The sequence below is a fragment of the Dermacentor silvarum genome, chromosome 4, assembly GCF_013339745.2.
Source record: "Dermacentor silvarum isolate Dsil-2018 chromosome 4, BIME_Dsil_1.4, whole genome shotgun sequence".
NCBI classification, from domain to species: domain Eukaryota; kingdom Metazoa; phylum Arthropoda; class Arachnida; order Ixodida; family Ixodidae; genus Dermacentor; species Dermacentor silvarum.
The window spans coordinates 180,437,714-180,458,595 of record NC_051157.2 but is presented as its reverse complement, the minus strand read 5'-3'; the positions used below and the strand labels follow the sequence as shown (position 1 = coordinate 180,458,595).

General features: G+C 47.3%; 1 protein-coding gene across 2 annotated transcripts in view; it reads right to left on the bottom strand.

Annotated features, from left to right (window-relative positions):
* The window catches only part of LOC119450791 (liprin-beta-1), a 64,820-nt gene extending 44,558 nt beyond the window's left edge, over positions 1 to 20,262 (bottom strand). Inside the window, exons 1-2 of one of the 2 annotated variants that reach the window (XM_037714289.2) lie at positions 20,092 to 20,262; positions 15,472 to 15,685 (exon numbers count right to left, since the gene is read on the bottom strand). In XM_037714289.2, the coding sequence (XP_037570217.1) occupies positions 15,472 to 15,685; positions 20,092 to 20,247 (370 nt within the window). In that variant the 5' untranslated portion in view covers positions 20,248 to 20,262. The remainder of the gene's footprint in view (positions 1 to 15,471; positions 15,686 to 20,091) is intronic. The other variant, XM_037714290.2, reaches the window with a different exon arrangement.
* Positions 20,263 to 20,882: the final 620 nt, after the last annotated feature.

Below are 20,882 nucleotides of genomic sequence, written 5' to 3'. Positions count from 1 at the left end.
AAGAAAACGTCAGTACACCGCTGATTCATTTGGAAGTATTTGCCCAATTCTGACATGCCCCCGAATCAAATGCGCATCCGCTTTCTATGTGTCCAAAGTGAAAAACTAATGTAGAGATAACACTAAAGCTCCTAAACAAATTTGAAATCTAACACACGCCCAATATCTTAGCAGGGAAAATGGGCAATATGTGTGGCCCGTTTCCTAAAATCATCTTCGCCACACGTTTTTTTTAAAGTTAGCTTCACTGCAATACATATGTGTTGTGTGGCAATGCATATGAATTGAATGCGGTTTTTGGTCTAATTTTCTTGCGAGAAAAAAGGAGCACATTAGCATCAAGTATCGTAATCCTACAACTCAAGCTTGAAAATCTTCCTAGAGAAGGCTGAAAATAGGCGTTTCTGACGAGAGATCACGTGTGCTCAACGCATTCACTGTCCCCTGAGCTCTGCCAAGCAGATGCTGCCAGTAAAGGGCTCACTATTGGGGTCACCATAGGGGTCAGGTGTGTGCATGCTGACTGGTCAAGTTCAAATTGTCCAGCACAGGCCAATTATAGGATCGAAATAACGAAAGTTTGGGCCCACAGAAATGCATGGGTGCCGGTTGGGACCTTCGGCAAGGATCAAATTAATCGAAAAATTGAATTAACTGGAGTCGTATTAATGGAAGTCTACTGCAGTTGGTTACAGTTTATGGAGCACTTATGGTAATGCCAAATTTTTTTTTTTTTTGCAGCGCACGTCATGCGGTAGCAAAGCAGCAGTGGCACCTGGTGAAACTTGTCCATGCTCTAGCAACAACAGCGACAAAGCTACTGGGAACGCGGTGCTGCCCAAGTGAACCACTGGCTCCCATGCAATGTAGAGCAACTGGGCAGGCATTGCAAACGTACAGGAGTCAGCACACAAGGTGGCAAAGCCTCTGACAGTGGCTTTGTCACACTCCAACAGCACAGAAAATTCACAGGACACTATTTCTAACATCAGTGCTTTGCTCTTGGGTGGTGTTCACGACAAAACTGATACTTGTAGCACACAAGGCTCTCCATCTTTTCCATTATTTTCTTCTTTGTCTAGCAGCAGTGGTGGTTAGTCCCAGCCAATGCCATACATTCACTCGAAGGTGGTACAGTGCTTGGAATTTTATCGCATTGTAACTTATCCCTCAACTGCTTCATCTTGGGAAAGAAAAAAAATTGAGATTCTGCCAAAAGGTGCTTCTGTGCTGGGAATATTTAAAAGCACCTTCAGACCATTCACAGCAGCATCTTGAAACATCGGACTTGTTTAAAAGAATGCATGTAAGAGTGAAAATCTAAAAAATACACTCACGTACACATATTCCAACATCTGGCAGTTTAGAAATGTTTTGCAAATCTTTACAGCAGCCATCAACTGCTGCTTGGACCAGAAGGTCAGGATCTTCAGTTGTAGCAGTGTTAGTTACTACAGTAATATTTAGTTACAGATCATTGCAAACGAAAACACACACAACATCCAGGACAGCATGCATGCCTGCACCTGTCTAAGTGCATTCAACTGAAAATATCTGAAGCACCTCTGTTTGTTTCTTTATTATTATTTTTGCTACCTGATAAAGAACTTGTCTCCCACTGATCAAAGTTGGAGAGCTTGTGGGAATCCTCGGGTCCCATAACCGCCGCACGGGCAGCGAACGTCGCGTCAAGCGCATGCGTGCCAGGGAGAGTTGGGAGAGGGGAAACTTTCCTTCCGCGGGCGGCGCGCGGGAATCGCAAGCGCTATCAGCGCCACCGGGTCTCTTTGGTCTCCAGCAAGCGGCGAGGTTAGTCAACCGCGTGGTTAGTCAACCGCGTTCTTGCCGCGGCAAACGCCGCGGCCCCCCCCCCGTATTCCCCAGTTGGTAAGTCGGAAGCCCTTCTGTACCTAGTGTATTATTCTCTTCGAGGGAACCCTCAGCGATGTCAACTATAGCTAGCTGGCCAGCTCGAAGTGTTAGTTGCAGTCGTAATAAATGCTTTCCGAGTGTACACGTGGTTGTCGTCTATTGTTTCCTCGAGCTTGTACCGGACCGCGGTTGATGCGCAGGCATGCGCCAACCGCGGGGCTCGGTGTGTCGAGGCAGAGGGCCGTTGGCATTCCCCCCATATCCTGACATTTTGGCGCCCAACGTGGGGCAAGCTCTTGGAAAACGGGACGACGATCGGTTCGGATGCGCGGAAGCCTGAAGGCTTTGTCCGGACCAGCGTTAGGCCTCAGCCGAAGGCGTGATTGCTAGCTAGATCTGTGTGTGCTTTCTTGAGGGCGAGTTAACGCTGCGCCAGTGTCGCCGAACTCGTGTAGACGCTGAGATTTGCAGCAAGTTTTCTTTTAAGAGTACGCCCGAAGCGAGTGAGTGCAGCAGCCGACGCGGTGGTCGATTTTCCCTGTACATATGTAAATAGCCTCTTTTCTGTATCTTTGGCTCTGGGAGCTGGGCGCCGGAAACGCTGGCTAGGACGTCAGCGGGGCGCAGTCCCAGGAGTCTGCTCGGAAGCTGCGTGTTGAGCAGCGAGCGGGGACCACTTAGCTAGGCCTGCATCTCCTCGCGGCGGCTCATTGGAACCCTTTATGGGTCTTTTGTGGCATTGGTATCCGTCATGGACGCGATTAGGCCTAAGGCTCTGCGGAGCTGCCGGTCGCATGTTCGAAGACGACCATGCCGTGACATTTAGCGGGTGCAACCGGATTCGCTAGTTTTACTATACTCGCCCGAGCGGAGAAACCTCGTTCGAAATAGAAAGCTTATTTTGTTCAGATGAACTCAATATTTTGCGGGCGGAATAACCGAAATCTCGGGGGACCAGAGAGCGCTTTGTTCATACGAGCATCGCCCTTTTTCGCGCTGTATCGGACCGGAAAAATTCGGTCGAAGCGAATAACTTCATTCAAACGAACTGGATTGTTTTTTTTTTTTTCATCTCGTTGCCGCATAAAGCTATGCGGTAGACGGGTGGTTCAGCATCGTGTCAGACGGCCGACGCTGCGGCGGCCTCTACTGCCTTAATTCTAAGTGTTTGTGGAGTGCATTTGAGCGACTTTGCAGAACGAGTGAAGCCGCCTCGACTTGCTATTGCTGCCATGGTCCACGTCTCTGCCTGCTGTCTCGGCCCCTCCCTGTTCGCGGCCCGATGCAGCAGCACATGGCAGCCACGAGGAGGGAGGCCTACCATCATACTCCCACGAGGGTGCGTCGGTGCGAGGTTCATCGTGCTGGCGCGCGCGCTGCTTCGAGAAAGTCCTGACCCGCTGTTCCCGGGTGGACATTGCGGCGCGCATCTTGAGGGCAAGCCATCTTCAGCCCAGTCATCGTCAACCACTATGACGGCTGCCACATGTGGGCGGCCGCCACACAGGACTGTGCTGCCTATCAACGTGGATTCGGACATTTCCTGCCGGAGTTTACCATCGCATCTGCCCGGATACTTTGTCAATGCCATCGTTCCAGCGATTTCTCCGCCGTAGGGCAATATTTAAGGGTGGAGGGATGTGGGAATCCTCGGGTCCCATAACCGCCGCACGGGCAGCGAACGTCGCGTCAAGCGCATGCGTGCCAGGGAGAGTTGGGAGAGGGGAAACTTTCCTTCCGCGGGCGGCGCGCGGGAATCGCAAGCGCTATCAGCGCCACCGGGTGGGTCACGTGAGATCCCGCTGATATCGCCCGGGTCTCTTTGGTCTCCAGCAAGCGGCGACGGCGGAAGTCTCCGCCGTCGCTCCCGTATTCCCGCACGTGGTTAGTCAACCGCGTTCTTGCCGCGGCAAACGCCGCGGCCCCCCCCCCCGTATTCCCCAGTTGGTAAGTCGGAAGCCCTTCTGTACCTAGTGTATTATTCTCTTCGAGGGAACCCTCAGCGATGTCAACTATAGCTAGCTGGCCAGCTCGAAGTGTTAGTTGCAGTCGTAATAAATGCTTTCCGAGTGTACACGTGGTTGTCGTCTATTGTTTCCTCGAGCTTGTACCGGACCGCGGTTGATGCGCAGGCATGCGCCAACCGCGGGGCTCGGTGTGTCGAGGCAGAGGGCCGTTGGCATTCCCCCCATATCCCGACGCACGCGCGGCGAACACCAGGCAGGGTGGGGAGAGGGGAACTTTCCTTTCGCGGGCAGCGCGCGGGATTTGCAAGTGCTATCAGCGCCACCGGGTGTGTCATGTGAGATCCCTCTGACATCGCCCGAGACTCTTTGGTCACGAGCAAGCGGCGATAGCGGAAGGCTCCGCCGCCGCTCCTGTATTCCCTCTGCACGTGGTTAGTTCCAACATCTGGCAGTTTAGAAATGTTTTGCAAATCTTTACAGCAGCCATCAACTGCTGCTTGGACCAGAAGGTCAGGATCTTCAGTTGTAGCAGTGTTAGTTACTACAGTAATATTTAGTTACAGATCATTGCAAACGAAAACACACACAACATCCAGGACAGCATGCATGCCTGCACCTGTCTAAGTGCATTCAACTGAAAATATCTGGAGCACCTCTGTTTGTTTCTTTATTATTATTTTTGCTACCTGATAAAGAACTTGTCTCCCACTGATCAAAGTTGGAGAGCTTTTGTGTCTTCCACCAATTGTTATGGATCAACTATCTTCATGGCAGATAACATATCTTGCTCTGCTGTCAAGGCATGAATTCAATAGAAAGTTTAATGGTGCGTAGCATCCCTTTGACAAGTAAAGCTGTGATCCAGCATACAGCAATTTTTTTGCCTCTGGCAGATGTCCAATTAGCAAAATCTGGACACAATTCCAATACATGCTCCGGCAGTTTCTCCAAAATGCATGCAAAATTCACTGTTAGAATGATCAGTCATAGCAACACATTAGCTGTCACGGCAACATGCATGCTACATTTGTAGTAGTTGTGGGAATCCTAGAGTCCCATGACCGCTGCACGCGCGGCGAACACCAGGCAGGGTGGGGAGAGGGGAACTTTCCTTTCGCGGGCAGCGCGCGGGATTTGCAAGTGCTATCAGCGCCACCGGGTGTGTCATGTGAGATCCCTCTGACATCGCCCGAGACTCTTTGGTCACGAGCAAGCGGCGATAGCGGAAGGCTCCGCCGCCGCTCCTGTATTCCCTCTGCACGTGGTTAGTGAACCGCGTTCTTGCCGCGACAATTGACGCGGCTGCCCGTATCTCCCACATGGTAAGTCCGAAGCTCTTCTTTACCTAGTGTATTATATTCTCTTTGAGGGAACCCTCAGTGATGTCAACTATAACTAGCTGGCCTGCTCGAAGTGTTAGTTGCAGTCGTAATAAATGCTGTCCGAATGCACACTTGGTTGTCGTCTATTGTTTCCTCGAGGACGGCGGTTGATGGGCAGACATGCGCCAACCGCGGGGTTCGGTGTGCCAAAGTAGAGAGCCATTGGCATCCCCCCCCCCATATCCCGACGTAGTAACAGCCAAATGAAACTCCTAGGTTGTGGTACTATGCACAATCAGCACTACAAAAGCCCTTCCTAAGGAGAGCTTGTGATACATACCGCCGCAACTAGACAAGTAACTAACTCTGCACCGAGGCACCCACCAATAACCTCAAGCTCCATTTTTTCCCATAATTTGCGATAAGTAAAATCAATTTAATAACATATAAAAGGCATGCTTGGCTTCTTTCTGACCATGAGCTGCCAAGTGTAGTAAGCAATTTGCAAAGTGAACATGATAACCCATTTAATCATATTTAAGAAGCCACATCTAGCAGTGCTGTTAAAAGCAAGGAAACGACATGCTACAGGAAATGCTAGGGGCTAAAAAATTACAAATTCGCAAACGACAAAGTGAAGCACATAGAACAAATACCAATGACTATGTAATTTATTTTCAAACGCGAAGAAACAAACGCACATATCTTTCTGGTGAAAGGTGTGGCACAGTGTGGTTGTATTGCCACGAGAAACCATAATTAAAGCAACAACAGCTTGATTTGGGTGAGTTGGTTCATACTGAATAACGTAGGTAGAATGCAGTGTTCCTTCCTGTCTCTTTGTTTCCTTCCAAAAATTGTTGCCCTGTACCTACGTTATTTATAATTAAAGTTGCCACCAATATCTGTTTATTTCTAATATCTTCAATTACCACAGCTTTGAAGATGTAAGTTGGTTTATGATTACAGAAGAAAAACTGCAACGTAAGAAGAAAATAACAAGAAAAAAAGTTCACTGACAATTCCACCAGTTACGTTGCTCATTGTTCAGAAAGAAAGCGCGATCTCGTGTGAAGCACATTCTCTAGCAGGGGCGCAGGTGAAGTAGCGCATGCGATGTGGGTCCGAAGCACACACCAGTGCTTTGTTTCCGTATATGGTATTGATGTACATGCTCGCCCAGCGCTCGCCACATGCCTTAGTAATGACGTCATCGGCGCACTACGGCGCACGCTACTATGGCGCCATCTCGTACTCTCGTGCAGCACTTTGCTTTTCTCTTCACCCTTTCGCCATACACTCCTCCTCCGCTTTCCTCCTCGCGCCCTCTCCGCTATCGCCGTCTTTCATCCCCCGCTGCACTCTGCACTCGCTCTTTCATCCTTCGCTGTGCTCGTTCGCTCAGTTACGCCGAGCAACGGCGACGCTCAACGCAGGAACGGCCGCCTAAAAGCTGTGCTCTAAAATGCAGTGTCATTGTACACTGTACCAGCAAGCAGTATCAATCAAAACAGGAAATAGCCTTTTAAAATAGATAACTACAAGAAAGTAAAAGCTTTGCATTTCAAAACTGCACAGCTCACCCTTTCGCCATGTAACAAATGCCATGTAGTGGCATTTGTCATGCAGGTTTCAATCGTTTGTTTGTCTTCTTTGCACTGAATCCATAAGTTAGACATGCACCAATTAGGACCAGTAACAAGTTCTGCCCAATATGGCCAAGCAAGGGCTTTTTAATGCCCTCAGTATCATATTCACTACCAAATTTTCATACTTACACGTTTATCGTAGTGTCGCGCGTAATATTTGTGGCACTATCACTTCTCTGGTGCTTTTACATAATAGCACTGCACTAAGATGAGCGAAACTGGAAAGCACACACTGACACTTTAACCTATGAATATTTTATCTGTAAGAATAAGGGGATGCCAACGGCGCTAGGCCTCGGGACACCACACACCGTGGTTGGCCCACGCCTACCCATCAACCACGGTCGAGTACAAGCTCGAGGAAACAATGGATGACAACCACGTGTACACTCGGAAAGCATTTATTACGTTTACAACTAACACTTCGAGCGGGCCAGCTCGCCATAGTTTACATCACTGAGGGTTCCCTCGAAGAGAATAATACAGTCGAATCTTGATAATTCGAACTCGAAGGGGCCCGGAAATTTGTTCAGATTAAAAGAAGTTCGAATTAAAGAAAGGATTTAAGGAAGAATTTCGAAGTATTCGAGCACGATGTACGAACGGTGCGAGTCGTGAAATGATCGCGGCGCGCAACCGCCCACGCCGGCCAACGCTCGGTTCCCGATAACGGCAGCAAACAAAACTTGAGGGAGTGGACGGTGCCGGATGGTGACGGGCGCGACGGGCGGGCGTGCGCGGAGACCGTCGAAGGTGAGGGAGGAGGGCGGCAGGGAAGCGGATTTGGCCTCGGCAGCTCCGCTGCTTCGGTGGCTCCCCTCGCCCTCTCAGCTCCCTCCCCTTTGACTGCCTCTGTGCACGCCCACCACCGGTACATCCGGCCGGCGCAGATTAGCCCACTCCCTGAAGTTTCATTTTGTGCCATTATCGGGAAGCGAGCGTTTGCCGGCATGGGTGCCGGCGCCGCTGGTCCAGCTGGCCTGGCGCCAGCTTAACCCGCTCCCTGAAGTTTCGTTGTCTGTCGTCATCGGGAAGCGAGCGTTTGCCGGAGTGGGCAGTTTCGTTGGCCGGACTGGGCCTCCGCCGCTGCATTAAGGGGTCTCTCCTAAGCTTTTGCTTTAAGGGGGTGTTGGAGCAATGCCGGTCGGAGGCACCGCCGCGTTATTTGGCGCGCTGCTGAGAGCATTGTTGATCCGCGGTATGTTCGAATTAAATGTCGCAAATGCTTTTGCATTCGAATTGCCGAGCGTTTTTGCTTATTGAAATACACATAACTTTGACGGGACCACAGCGTCAGTTCGAATAAACCGGCAGTTCGAATTAAGTGTGTTAGAATTAACGAGATTCGACTGTACAATAGGTAATGAGGGGCTTCTGACTAACGAGCTGGGGATATGGGTGGACACGGCGATTGTCACGGCAAAAACATGTTTAACTAACTTGTGCGGGAAAATGGGAATGGTGACGGAGCCTTCCGCAGTAGCCACTTGCTGGCAACCAAAGACGCACAGGCAATGTCAGAGGGATATCACTTGCCCAGTGGTGTCGATAACATTTTGTGATTCCCCTGAGCACCCCACGAAAGGAAGGCTTCAACCCCTCTCTCCTCAAACCTGCTGGCACTTGCACCCAATGCGATATTTGCCGCTCGTGCAACCATCATGGGACACAAGGACATCCGCATATCTCAGCACAACACACTAACACATTTCGACCGGTTTTTGCAAGCACAGCCGCACTGGTGCAATTACGTGGTGCTACTCATACACTGGCAGTCTAAGTATTGAATGGATGCATGTGGTTAGTGTGTTTGTCCTCCAAGTTAACAAAAACCATAATTATAAAGTTACAACAACATGTCATGACTAGTCACCACGCATATGGCATGCCCTGTAGTCCACCTACTCATAAGCCTATAACACTCCTTGGCCTTGGCCTCCGTACACACTCCTTGGCCTCCGTACACACGAAAATGGAGGCTTGAAGTGGTTGAAGTGGAACGAGAGATATCTTTGGAGCCAACCTTTTGACAACGGGAGTTATCATTGCCTTGACAAGTCCCCTTGTTGAAACATTCACTGCAGCCTGAGGCATCCCTTGTTCAACTGCTGCTGATCACTCTTGGCCTTCAAAGTGGTGATTGGCTAAATCAAAATGCTTCTATATGTGGGTTGGAATTTATGATACTATTCAGAATATGCCATACATAGGGGAAAAAAAATAAACTTTCCTTCGCAGCCGTGCGATATACATTTAACTTGAAGTTTTCTTCGCTGCAGCAATCATGGAATGTGCACTGCACCGTAGTATACTAAGAAGGTGTTTTGTGGTATACAGAGAGTCACTCGTTCTGAATGGCCTTCATTTGGTTATATCCAATAATTTGTTATATCTTTAGTGTTAACTACATCGAGGTTCGACTGTATATATTTTGCAGCAGTAAATGCAAATAACAGCGTTTCAAGTTTTCTATTTCATCAGTTAATATTCTGCTTCTGAAACCTATGTCTACCACTGTCTATTTTATTTTACCACAAGCAAACGGCAGAGTTTATAGTAACAATTACAGAAAAAATATAGAACTCTCAGATGCATTTGTGCGCCTAAAGCACTTATGGCTACGAACCTTTTCGAGTGAAAACAACACAAAGGCGAGACAACACAAGACGCAACTCTTTTGTTGTCTCAAGTTGAGAGGCAACAAAACCCACCTCAGATAAGTGTGCTAAAAAAACTTGCCGCAGCAAATGGGTAAAAAATTCGAACACCAGCTGTCACAGCCACGAAGCCCAACCAAGAATTAAGTGAGAAACCATCACAGCCCGTTTCATGCCATGCATTCACCATGCAAGGAGAGAGAGCCCAGAACGTTGCAGCAATCATGGAATGTGCACTGCGCAGTAGCATACTACTAAGAAGGTGTTTTGCGGTATACAGAGAGTGCATAAGGTGACAGACAATCTCTTGACATGGCAGGCTTCATCTGTGGTGAACTTAACGGTCGCCACCCCTGATTGCGACTTTGGAACCACTCCACCACTCAGGTTAAATTTGTAGAAGCAGCATTCAACTCCCTTCTCATGAGAGTGCGTTAATAAATTAATGATAAGTGCACCTCATATCCTGCCTTAAAATAAGCCCTTTATCTTACACCATCCCTGGCAGCCTGCATTCATTTAAATTAGAGCTTTGGCTTCCTTTTGTTCATTTTGTCCAGCCAGAGAGTAAGTGTCCGTCAAGTATGAATGCAGACTTCTTTTCACACACGAGAAAGTTATATTCCTAAAACACTCATAAAAAGCACAGCAAAAGCTAACACCAAAGCCATGGGACATGGCAGGTAGATGACTTCAGCATGAAATCAAAATTGATGCCCTGAGCAGCAATAACAAACCTGCAGTACGATGCAGCTACTTGCAATATTAGGCATGCTGTGGTATATACTGGTTGTTAGGGCACAGTTACAATAGTCATGGCAAGAGCCTGTTAGCACTATACTGTGAGCATTGCCTAACAGCTAGGATGGCACAGGTATGTGGGGAACAGCACTCCTTTCTTTGCCTTTGGGTCCAGCAAACAACAAACTGCTCAGATCACACATGCGATGTGGCATGTGGCTACATGTACAGCAATCTGCTTAATGTGCTGCATGCGAGTATATTGTCACCAGTGGAAATTTAAAAAGAAAATGGCAGGACGTTTTCTGTGGGTAAGAGCTTAATTATTATTGTTACTTTTAATGAGTAGGAACATTTCTTTCTGTTTGATCAGCTTACTCAAAACTGTTAAACTGATACTAACAGCAAAACCAATGAAGCAGCGGAAAATTAGAACTTGAAGGCTAATTAATGCTGCACACTATCTCTTGCGAATAGCTACACTCCTCCCAGTGCGGAGAGATGAGCTTTGAGCTCTCATAAAGCTCTAACCATGGAAAAACAGAGAGAGAGAAGTATGTGTGTCAAAGGAACAGGGCAGCCAGCAGTCATCAAGAGTAGCCCCAAACACTGCATGCCCAACCGACAGTCCAGAAACACAGAGACACCAAGTCGTGAGGCACTTTCCACTGGGTACGCCGGCAGGAACCTGGAGCCGAACTGGACAGCGAGTGTTGCAGTCCCTAGTCATTGACCTGCGCCTTTTGCCCGATGCAAAGACCAAGCTACAAATACAGGAGCATCAATCAAGCATGGTGGCTCGTGAGCCAATTGTACTCCAGCCCCACTACATGCTCCCCAATATACAGTAAAACCTCGATAATTCGAAGGTCGCCGGACCACGAAAATTCTTCGAATTAAGCGGATTTTCGAATTAACCGAAATGAATTAAAAAAAAGAAAACAAGCAAGAACTTGCCGCAAAAAGAAACCATCTTTATTTTCCATGTCCGAGAAAGATTACTCGAAGTAATCACTGATGCGGGATTACTTGGCACGGTAGTTCGCCACCCCTAGTGCCATGCTCTCCAGCTGGCTCACAGCACGTAGCATACAAATATCACCCGCACTGCACTCAACAAAGTTGCGAACGATGTTCACGGAATCGATAACTGCCGCGAAAGCGGGCGTGGGGGTGTTTGACTTCAAAAATTTGGACTTGATGGATATACCGGACTTCAAAAATGCACCGTCAGGGTTCCCATTGAGTTCACGCATTTTCGCACCCAATTTTTCGGACAAATTGAGACCCCAAAGGTCGATTTCCCGGACTAAATATCACTCTTTCCGAGCCACACTACCCAATCTTGGAGGCCGCCATGTTGAATTTTGCACTGGCTTGGATTCCAGTGGCTCGCTGTATAGCCTCCAAAATTAGAAGGCGCGCGCTATCAATAGAGAGCTCGCGCCATCCTCCCGTCTCGGAGGCCATGGCCGCTCTTTCTTGGCTGATAAAACGCTCCAGAGTACTCCACTTTTTCTTTTTCCTTTCTAGTATATGCGCTCTGCACTATCCTTTTAACCATTTATTGTGGGATGTTTTTTTTATTGCCGCGCGCCCGCCGTATGTGCGAGTGACAGCGTGTGGGGGACGCGCGCATTCATGGAGAGCGAACGCACGGTGGAGCGTAAACGCGACTTCCTCCCTCGCGCGAAAGGCCGGTGGGTGGAGGGGGGGCGACTTCTACTCTTCTAACAACTGCGTACTTAGCGCCGGAGCGGGTTCTCGCGCGCACCGTATCTTGAAAGCAATCTCCAGATGGCCCTGACCTTTGTATGTGCTGTGCTTTCGCCGCTCAGTTTCCGTTGAAGCAATAGACCGCACGAACCTTCGCTCGCTTCTGCGGCGGCCGCGCTCGTGCGCGCTGACTCCACGCTTGGTAATTCAGCGAGGTTTTTTTTTTTATCTCTAAAGTTTCGGTTACTATTTTGAACGCGGCGTGTACACTGAGCAGGTATCTCGGAGACCCATGTCTCAGTGATTGGCGCTACCTCCTGTGCCTTCGTTAGAGCTACGCGGTGCGAAGCTTGTTTCTTGGATCTCCATGGCAAACTCCGTTGGCGGAGATCGCCAACGCGGTGACGTTCATGTCGACTGTACACGGAGACAACGTCACTGCTGCGCAAATCCAAGGTAGTCGATCCCCTCCAAGCATAGTATGAGGCAGGGCATTATTAGAGTTTTTTTTAAAGCCGCACTAATAATTTTCTTTGCCTAACGAGTTTTTCGGACTATTTTTCAGTCCCCACGAGCTCGGAATAGTTGGCGACTGTACGGAGCGCCCTAACCTAACCGCCGCACATTGCTACCAGCCGGAAACTTCGAATTATCCGAATAGAGCCACGTGGGCCATTCAAATTATCCGGTTGAATTTGCATTGAGAATGACGGGACCACTCAAATTCTTCGAATTAACCGAAATTTCAAATTAACCGAGTTCGAATTATCGAGGTTTTACTGTATCACCAATAAACTGCTCTTGAAATATTATCAGAAATGACTAACAGAGCAGCTGATTTATCTGCGTGACCAAGTCGAGACATTACAAAGCACCTGTGTTTGTAGAATAGCCAGGCTCAAGATTAAAGAAAATCCCGACTTTCTTGCACTGTTCCTCCACCTCCCAAAATGGCCTGTCCCAAGGTTTGGACATTGCAAACAGAAAAGCCTGCCATAGAGACCATGCGGTCACCATCATTTGTGTTACACCTACGAATGCAGTGGAAACGGCTGAAATTTCAAATGACAGCTCCCACATTCTTATTCTTGGTGCTGTCAATCTTTTCACTACCTTTCTCTCTGAACAATGTCAAGTAAGGGTGTGCGACTAATGAATAGTATTACGTAATATTGAATAGTAGTAGATTTCAGATTGAATATTGAATTGAATCAAGAAAAAAAAGGTGAATATCGAATGTCAGAAAATTTAACCCAAACTTTTATGCTTGGGAACTTTGTGCAAAAAACCCGGTGCTGCACATGCTCAGGAGGCTAATCACGTTACTTTACAAATAATGTACCTAAGCTATCGGTAGCTTAGGTACATCGAGATGTATAGTATAATCTACCTTTATTAAAGGGAACTCCACATTACTATGCCAGCACTGATAGCAACTCAGTTCGTATGTGAAGGTCTGGAAAATATTTGTTATCGACAGAATTTCAGTCGAATTGAATCAAGTGCTTTTTTTCCTCTGAAGCTGAAGGAATAGCGAAGTTGCCCTAAATACCAATAAGATTTTCAGTTTAGTAGAGGGTCATACTGTGCTGAATGGCAATCTACTATTTCTTAGAAAGTTTTGCTTTCCAGTTTTCATCCAGGAAACAGGACGGTTTTTCCATCTCATCGCAGGTACGTGGTTTCTGTAGGGTATCAGTTCGTTAAGTCCGATCTGCGCAACAGACAAAAGCAGGGAACGCGCATTACATGACGATCGGCAGTGCTCTGCGCGGTCATTGGCGCCGCATGAGTCGACCGTGTTCAGCGCCGAAGGCAGAGAGTTCTCAAATAGGGAGGCCCACGACAAGCCCACCCCCTCCCCTCCCCTCTTTTCCGTCCGCTTCTATCTGTCATTTATGTAAATGCACCTGCAGTCAGGGTCACCGTGCTGGTCACATGACATTTTCGAGCCCTTCATGTAAATCTGAAGGTAGTCTTGTGACGGGTCATTCGAAGCAATAAAGCAATAAAAATGGACCACTGCTGTGCACCTACGAATGGCATTCGGAACAAGGGGCCACTGCATGGTGTTTCACAAACATGGCGGCTGTAAATAACGGTCATCCCATACACTCGCTTTTGTTGGCTAGGCAGTTTATCGGCGTTCTGAGTGCCGTTCAACAACTGTATGAAACCGTAACTTCTGTCACTAACACCCGACGCCGCCGCTCCGATTAGGCCTAACGGGCTAGACAGTGTGGCCAATTTTGCGGCTGTGACGGAAATTCGGTGCCAGCTGATGTGATACCAGGCCGCAAACCACCATAGGAAGCTTGTCATTAATATTTTCCTATGAGTGGCTCATCAGTGATTGGTCGTGAGATCACGCGTACAGGTTATATTGACGGCCGTGGAAACGTCGTTCAGTTCTGCAGGCCGGCAACTGCCGCGAGCGTGCGTGCCGAGTTTGCCTGTGTGCTCGTATCTGGGCAGAAAGCTCTAAAATGCACGAATCTGCTTGCGCAAACACTGAACACACGTATCCAATACGATCAGCGTGCCTTCTGGTGGCGAATCAGCGTGATCTTCGCACATGCATCCATGCTTTCCATACACACTTCTTTTGTTGTTCTCTTTGTCCGCGTAGCATTAATCGTTTTGATTGCTCTGGTCGACTTGGTCGAACCTTGTACAGATACAGATTGCACGCCATGTGAATGCTGCACATGTCAACACACCGATCAGGGTCCAGTCATTCAACGAATACGTATACAGAATATTCTAAAAACTGAATATTTGAAAAATCGAATACTAGATATTCATTCACGAATCGAATCATTCGAACATTTACTATTTGATTCGAAATCGAACATTCAAGTATTAGCACGCCCCTAATGTCAAGCTTTCACCCTTTCACCCATCACTGATCAGAAAGCATCACATCAGGCGATGGACTCTCTACAGATTAAGTCTCATCACTGTCTTCCCCTTGTGGTAAGGCTGCAGGTGACAGAACCAAACTGACAGGGACTGGACATTATCATTTGCTATCTCTCCAGACGTAATATTTTGTGATGGTGCAAAGTGCCAGTCGTTTTGTCATCCTTCTGAACATTTTGGAAAGAAATACAGCTTAGATCACACAAGCTACAAGCTCTGGAAACATGTACTGCCACTAGCCCAATAAAATAAGTCCAGCCTTCCTGTTATGCCAATGACTTCACAGAGGACTGAAATGTACACTACATTTAATTCAACTATGCTCTAGTCACTCATCGAACGTTAAATGTGCCTGGACAAAAAGCTGTCATTCAAATTTGCATGAAACACCCAGCACCCATATAACACAAAAATGTTTCCACGTGTTCATATTTAAACAACCATCTGCTCCTGCAATGGGACAACATTTCTAAAGATGACTGCAAAACCAGTGAAAATACTATGCGACATAGAAACGAAGTGGTCAGGCAAATAATCCAGCAGCACTGGAATGAGTCCTGCTGGTGATGCCAGTGGAAAGTGCCCCAGGCGAAGTAGTGAGAGAGAGAGAGAGAGAGACCGTCACCTAGTTCTGGTGCAGAGCAGGCTCGGCGAGAAGACCGCAAGCGGAAAAAGCCTTTACCAAAGGAGACACCCGTCGAGCTCTTGCGGCTGCGGAAGACGTCCCTGGACGCTGCCGTAGGGGATGGCGCAGCAGCAGCAGCAGCTTCCTCAGAGCGTCTCACCTGCTGGCCGTGCGAACGTGGAAGGCTGTTGCTGTACTGCCGCACGTTGCTGAGCTAGAAGGCGGTTGGAAGAAGCGGCGTGCATCAAAGTCTTCGCTGCACTTTGTGTGCCAAAATACTAGTGAAGCTGCTGTTAAGAGGAAGCATCACCTCTGGAGCTCTGATATAAATACACCGGGAATGGAGAAATCAGTTTTCTCGGAAAACACTGCACCGACATTGATTAGGTTTGTTGGGTTTAAAGGTACAAATGATAATTTACCAATTGTAGGTAGTGTTTCTTTCTTTAGGCCACCAATTTTTTCACAAATATTGTGGAAAATTACATTATTACGAAAAATTTCATGGAACAACTTTACAACTCCGTAACCCGGCAATAAAAAAATTATATCGCAGTTCTGTAAACCTATTGAGACATCCAAAGTGGGCAATATTGATGTGTTGTACACCACTCCAAATTATATCACTAATTTGTGAGTTGGGCTCCTTTAAAACCCAACGAGGCTGTTTCTTGGGCTAGTTGGTATGGTTTCCTCCTATTGGCAAAGCCTTTAGCACAATTCAAAACAGACATGGACGTTAAAGAGACACAGGGCCAAACCTTTACCTTTAGAACCCTCGTGAGCATTGTAACAATTTCACGTAACCTATATCACCATTTGTACATTTGAAATACTCGAACAGATGCACTTAATAAAACTGCGATATCTGCATTTTTCTCAAAGTTACAGATTAGCAAACTATGTCCTTGTTTTTTTTAATTGACTGATTTCCAGCATTTGAAAGAAAAAATTGGCGCTCTAGTACCAAATTCTGCTTCCTACAATTGGTAGAATTTTGTTTTCCCTCTTAAATGGAGCAAATTTAACTCAAGTTGGTTAAACCATTGGTGGTCTAATGAGGTCATTTCTGTTTTTTACAAGTATCTGAACATGGAAATTAGCATTGACCCTGAGGTAATAAAGCTTCATCTTAATCAAAACTTAATGGAAGACTAAAGAACAACACTTAGTTTAGTCTGGTGATGTATTCTTTTCTTTTCAAGGCTCAATTAGTATAAGCTTTTGGTATGAAAAAGTTTATTAAAAGGGTGAAGCTTTTTTTTTTTTTGTACTATGATAGAGAACTGAATGGGTTGATTTGGATGCATAATTGTAAATGGTGCATAACACATAGGACAGAGAACAAAACTGAACCCACAAATTTGCAGACACAAAAGCGGACACACAAATATTGTGCTGGTATCCGACGTGCTGTCCGGTGTGTTTAGCGCCATTTGCAATTATTTACTCACGCTTACATTCACTCTCTCGCTTGTGCAAGATCTGCTCCCAGCAACCATGATGTGTCCGTTATATCACAGCACTAATGCGGCAGTTAAGTTGACTTATTTATCTTCAGCACGTCTCTAAAGAAAATCATGCAATGAAGACGGCAACTGCATTGGCTGTGTCGATGCAAGGTTTCACATGGTAATATGCTTCACCTGCGCTTCATTTTTCATCAACACCATCATCAGACTTTATTTTTTTTAAATCCGCTTCAAGATGAAGGACACTCCCAGTGATCTTCAGTTACGCCTACGTTTCATTAACCAACCCCCCCATCCTACCCCTGCAAACTTCGTAATCTCATTACACCACCTAATCTTATGCTGTACCAGACCATGCTTCTCTCAGAACCACTCCTGTGGTGTGCCAACCCTCTAGCGGTACTGTTCACGCTTGATAAAGCGGCACAGCCCTGTTTTAGTATACGTACGTTTTCATAACAAGTTCTTACGTAATAGAACAGCAATCCAGCAGTACTCTCCCTCTAGCTTCCTTTCTTTTTTTTGTTTTAGCTCATGATATTGACACATGTACATGATTGGACGCTTGTTTTCACTGAATGTTTTCACTCCATGTACTAGAACTTCACTCATGCGTTCTGGAAAAAAGCGAAAGAAAAACATACTAATCGGGAAAACGTACAATGCGAAGTCATCAAGACACTTGAAAGACCCAACTGTAGTTGACATTTACATAATGCGAACGCGAATCAATGCATCACAAAATGCCAACGTGCGTCAAGATGCTGCTGCCCAAGCGACCTGAAATGCATGTTGTCGTTTACCTACTGCACAGTGATTTAGACAGCGACAGGAAACCGAAACGAAATCCAGCTGGTGGGCGAAGCTGGAATATCATGCCTACGGTGCTGCCAGAGCGAAACGTGACGCTCACTCTGCACCGCCTGCAGCGGGGAATGGTGGCGTGTTTGGGTTATCGCCTATTAAATGCATGCAGTATGCTTCCAGCAGCACTACGCCACATGCGTTGTGAAAGAGATACAGTAAAACCTCGTTAATTCGGATTTCACGGGACAGAAGAAATGTCCGAATTAACCAAATGTTGAATTATCGAGGGTATCAAGAAAACAATAAACAAATGCTTACTACGTCAACACGCTCTTATTTACTGAATGAATCATCAAATTCTGTTTCTATTTTGCACAAATGCAATGGGGAAGCTGCAACTGTCGTCATTTCGTGCCTGATTAGTGCTCGCAGCGGCGAAGGTCTCGCGACTTTCTTCACAGCACGGCCGCGGCGTTCGTCTTCATCTGAGACACGCTTTTCACTAGCGCGCGCACATCCCTATTATTTCCTATTATTTTTTCACCAATGTCGCCTGGTCGCCACCTATCGCGATGTCGACGGTGCTCTTCATCCTCGACAGCTTTACACTGAGTAAAAAAGTCACAGTTTCACCCGAAAGGCGAAGCATCAATTGCGATAGCAAATCAGTAGAGAGCTATACGTAGTAAGGATAGTAGTTTTATCAGCCGCATAAACTTGGACACATTCGCTTATAACTGAATTAACAAGCATGGTGTCAGTGCGCACAGGCAAACATGAATAGATCACACTCGATGACCGCAGACAACCGCTGTCAAAATGCTGGCGTGAGCAAATGTGGCAGCAGCGGCGAGCAAAGGTTCGTGCGGTCTATCACTTCAACGGAAACAGAGCGGCGAAAGCACAGCGCATACAAACGTAGGAGCTGTGTGCAGATCGCTTTCAAGATACGGTGCGCGCGATCGCCCGCAGCCACGCAAAGTACAAGCATGCAGTTGCTAGCAGAGTAAAAGTCGCACCCCCTCTCTCTTGCGCTGCCTTCCCGCTTTCCCCCTCTCGAGCACAACATTGAATCGCCAGATCGCCTTGCACCGGTCGCTAAATGCGCAGTTGGTTCCGGAGCACAACGGCGCCCCCCCCCCCTCGCTTCCATCCCCCCACAGCCTTTCGTGCGACGGAGACATCGTGTTTGCTCTCCGCACTGCGTTCACTCTCCGTGAAAGCGCGTGCACCGTATGCTGTATGTACAAGGGATGCACATGCAACACACATTTGCGGCCCTCCGCGCTTGCCGAGCTCCGAGAATTGTCCGAATTAATCGATGTGCAGCCAAACACATCCGAATTAATGAGAGTTTCATAGCATTAAATAATGCATATGCGTGCCGGAACCAATGGACGTGTCTGAATTAACAAGGGTCGAATTAACAAGGTTTTACTGTAGGTGAAGGTGATTTTGCAGCTGGGTTGGCCGTGATAGCTGTGAATGCGGCGTGCGTCAACCAGGGAGGAGAATGGCTGGCACCGGAACAGAAAACCGAGTGCGCGTCGGCGTTTTCATGTGAGAAGGGCGGGCTAGTATTGTGGAGATGCTGCGACGGCATTGTACTTAACGTTGGTGCCAAAAGACTGTGTTTTCCGGTAACTTACAGACCGGTAAAAAAGAAGGGTAACTGCATTGGTTCATTTTTTGTGTTCTCACTAGCAAATGTTCGTGCCTGGGAATCGTATGTGGCAGGATCTTATTAATGAGGTTCCACTGTATTTGAAATTTCCGGAACGTTATTGCTGATTCTACAGCTATGATCAGCGTATGCATGTGACCCAAATTCTGGTGTACATTCTCTAACATTTGCAAACACTAGCGATTACGCTGGAATGTACGATGAATCACGCACGAACAACCAACGCACTTGAAGATCATATTTTCGATGACCGAATGGCTGTACTTGCCGCTATTGTTGCGCTTTGGATGTCGCTTGTTCTTCGGGCACAAATTTGGCAAACAAGAAGTTATATTTGTGATTCACGATTTTGGCGGCCTGGTTCTTCATCGTCGCCACAATGTGACAATATTTATGTGTTGGCACCTTTAAAGGGTGCCAGCTCTTCCTCTTCACATAGAACGGATACATAGTAAGAACGAAAGAGCAAGGAAGCACTGAAAAAAAAAAAAAAGGCAATTGATGAAACAAAAGTGTGCTGCCTCTGTGGCCTGGAATGAGGAGTAAGGAGTCGGTATAAGGCTGGTCAGAGCCTCGTGACGTGCTGAGACCACCAGCAACAGAGCAACAGCCAGGTGGTCAAATCCACAATGTGAATCATTAGGCAAAGGCACGTACCGCTTGTGAGCCATCATCGCTGTTGGGCCGAGGCAACAGCTGCAGTGGCGTGCTGGACCGGAGGGCGGACTGTGACGACGGCAGAGTGGCGGATGCACTTCGTGAGGGACACTTGGGAGGCTTCTCCAGCAGGCAGCCTTCACCGGGGTGCTGCATTGGGAGCCAGGAAGCCCATGTTTGAAGAACCACGATCTAATAGATCCATGTATAGCCACAAATACTTGTTTAAGTTAACTTTCTAGTAATTCAGTTTTATTGCTTGACGAAAAACACGAAAACCACAGTGAATAAGTACCTGTACACAAGGCCGAGCTTATGGGACAGTCAATGCATTAAACATACGTCATCTCTCGTTGAAAGCATCTATTTTTGCCCTGCCCTAGGAAGATTTTCAAGTAATAACCGTAGATCACAATGTTTGAATACGGTATTCAATTTTATTGAGCACCTTTTCTGAGGCATGCGTCCCCTGCCCCCTCGCCCCTCTAGCGCGTGCTTGATCACATTACCGCGCGCTCACCTCTTCCCCGCCTCCTCTGCAGTGAAAGAATGGTCAGCTCTCGTCTTTCTCCAAGTGCTCTGAGCTACCGCGCACCTCACGGCTTTCGCAAGTTCTTACGCGGCAAATGGCGCTGCATTGTTTTCTGCACAATGCGTCCTGAAGCATGCGCTTCGGCGGCATTTTCGCTGCTCAAACTTTTCGTGCGGAAGGATGCTTGCAAAACACTTTTCCTAGGCAGACACTTTTATACCTTTTTTGCTAGGTTTACCAGCCTGAAATACATGCTCGA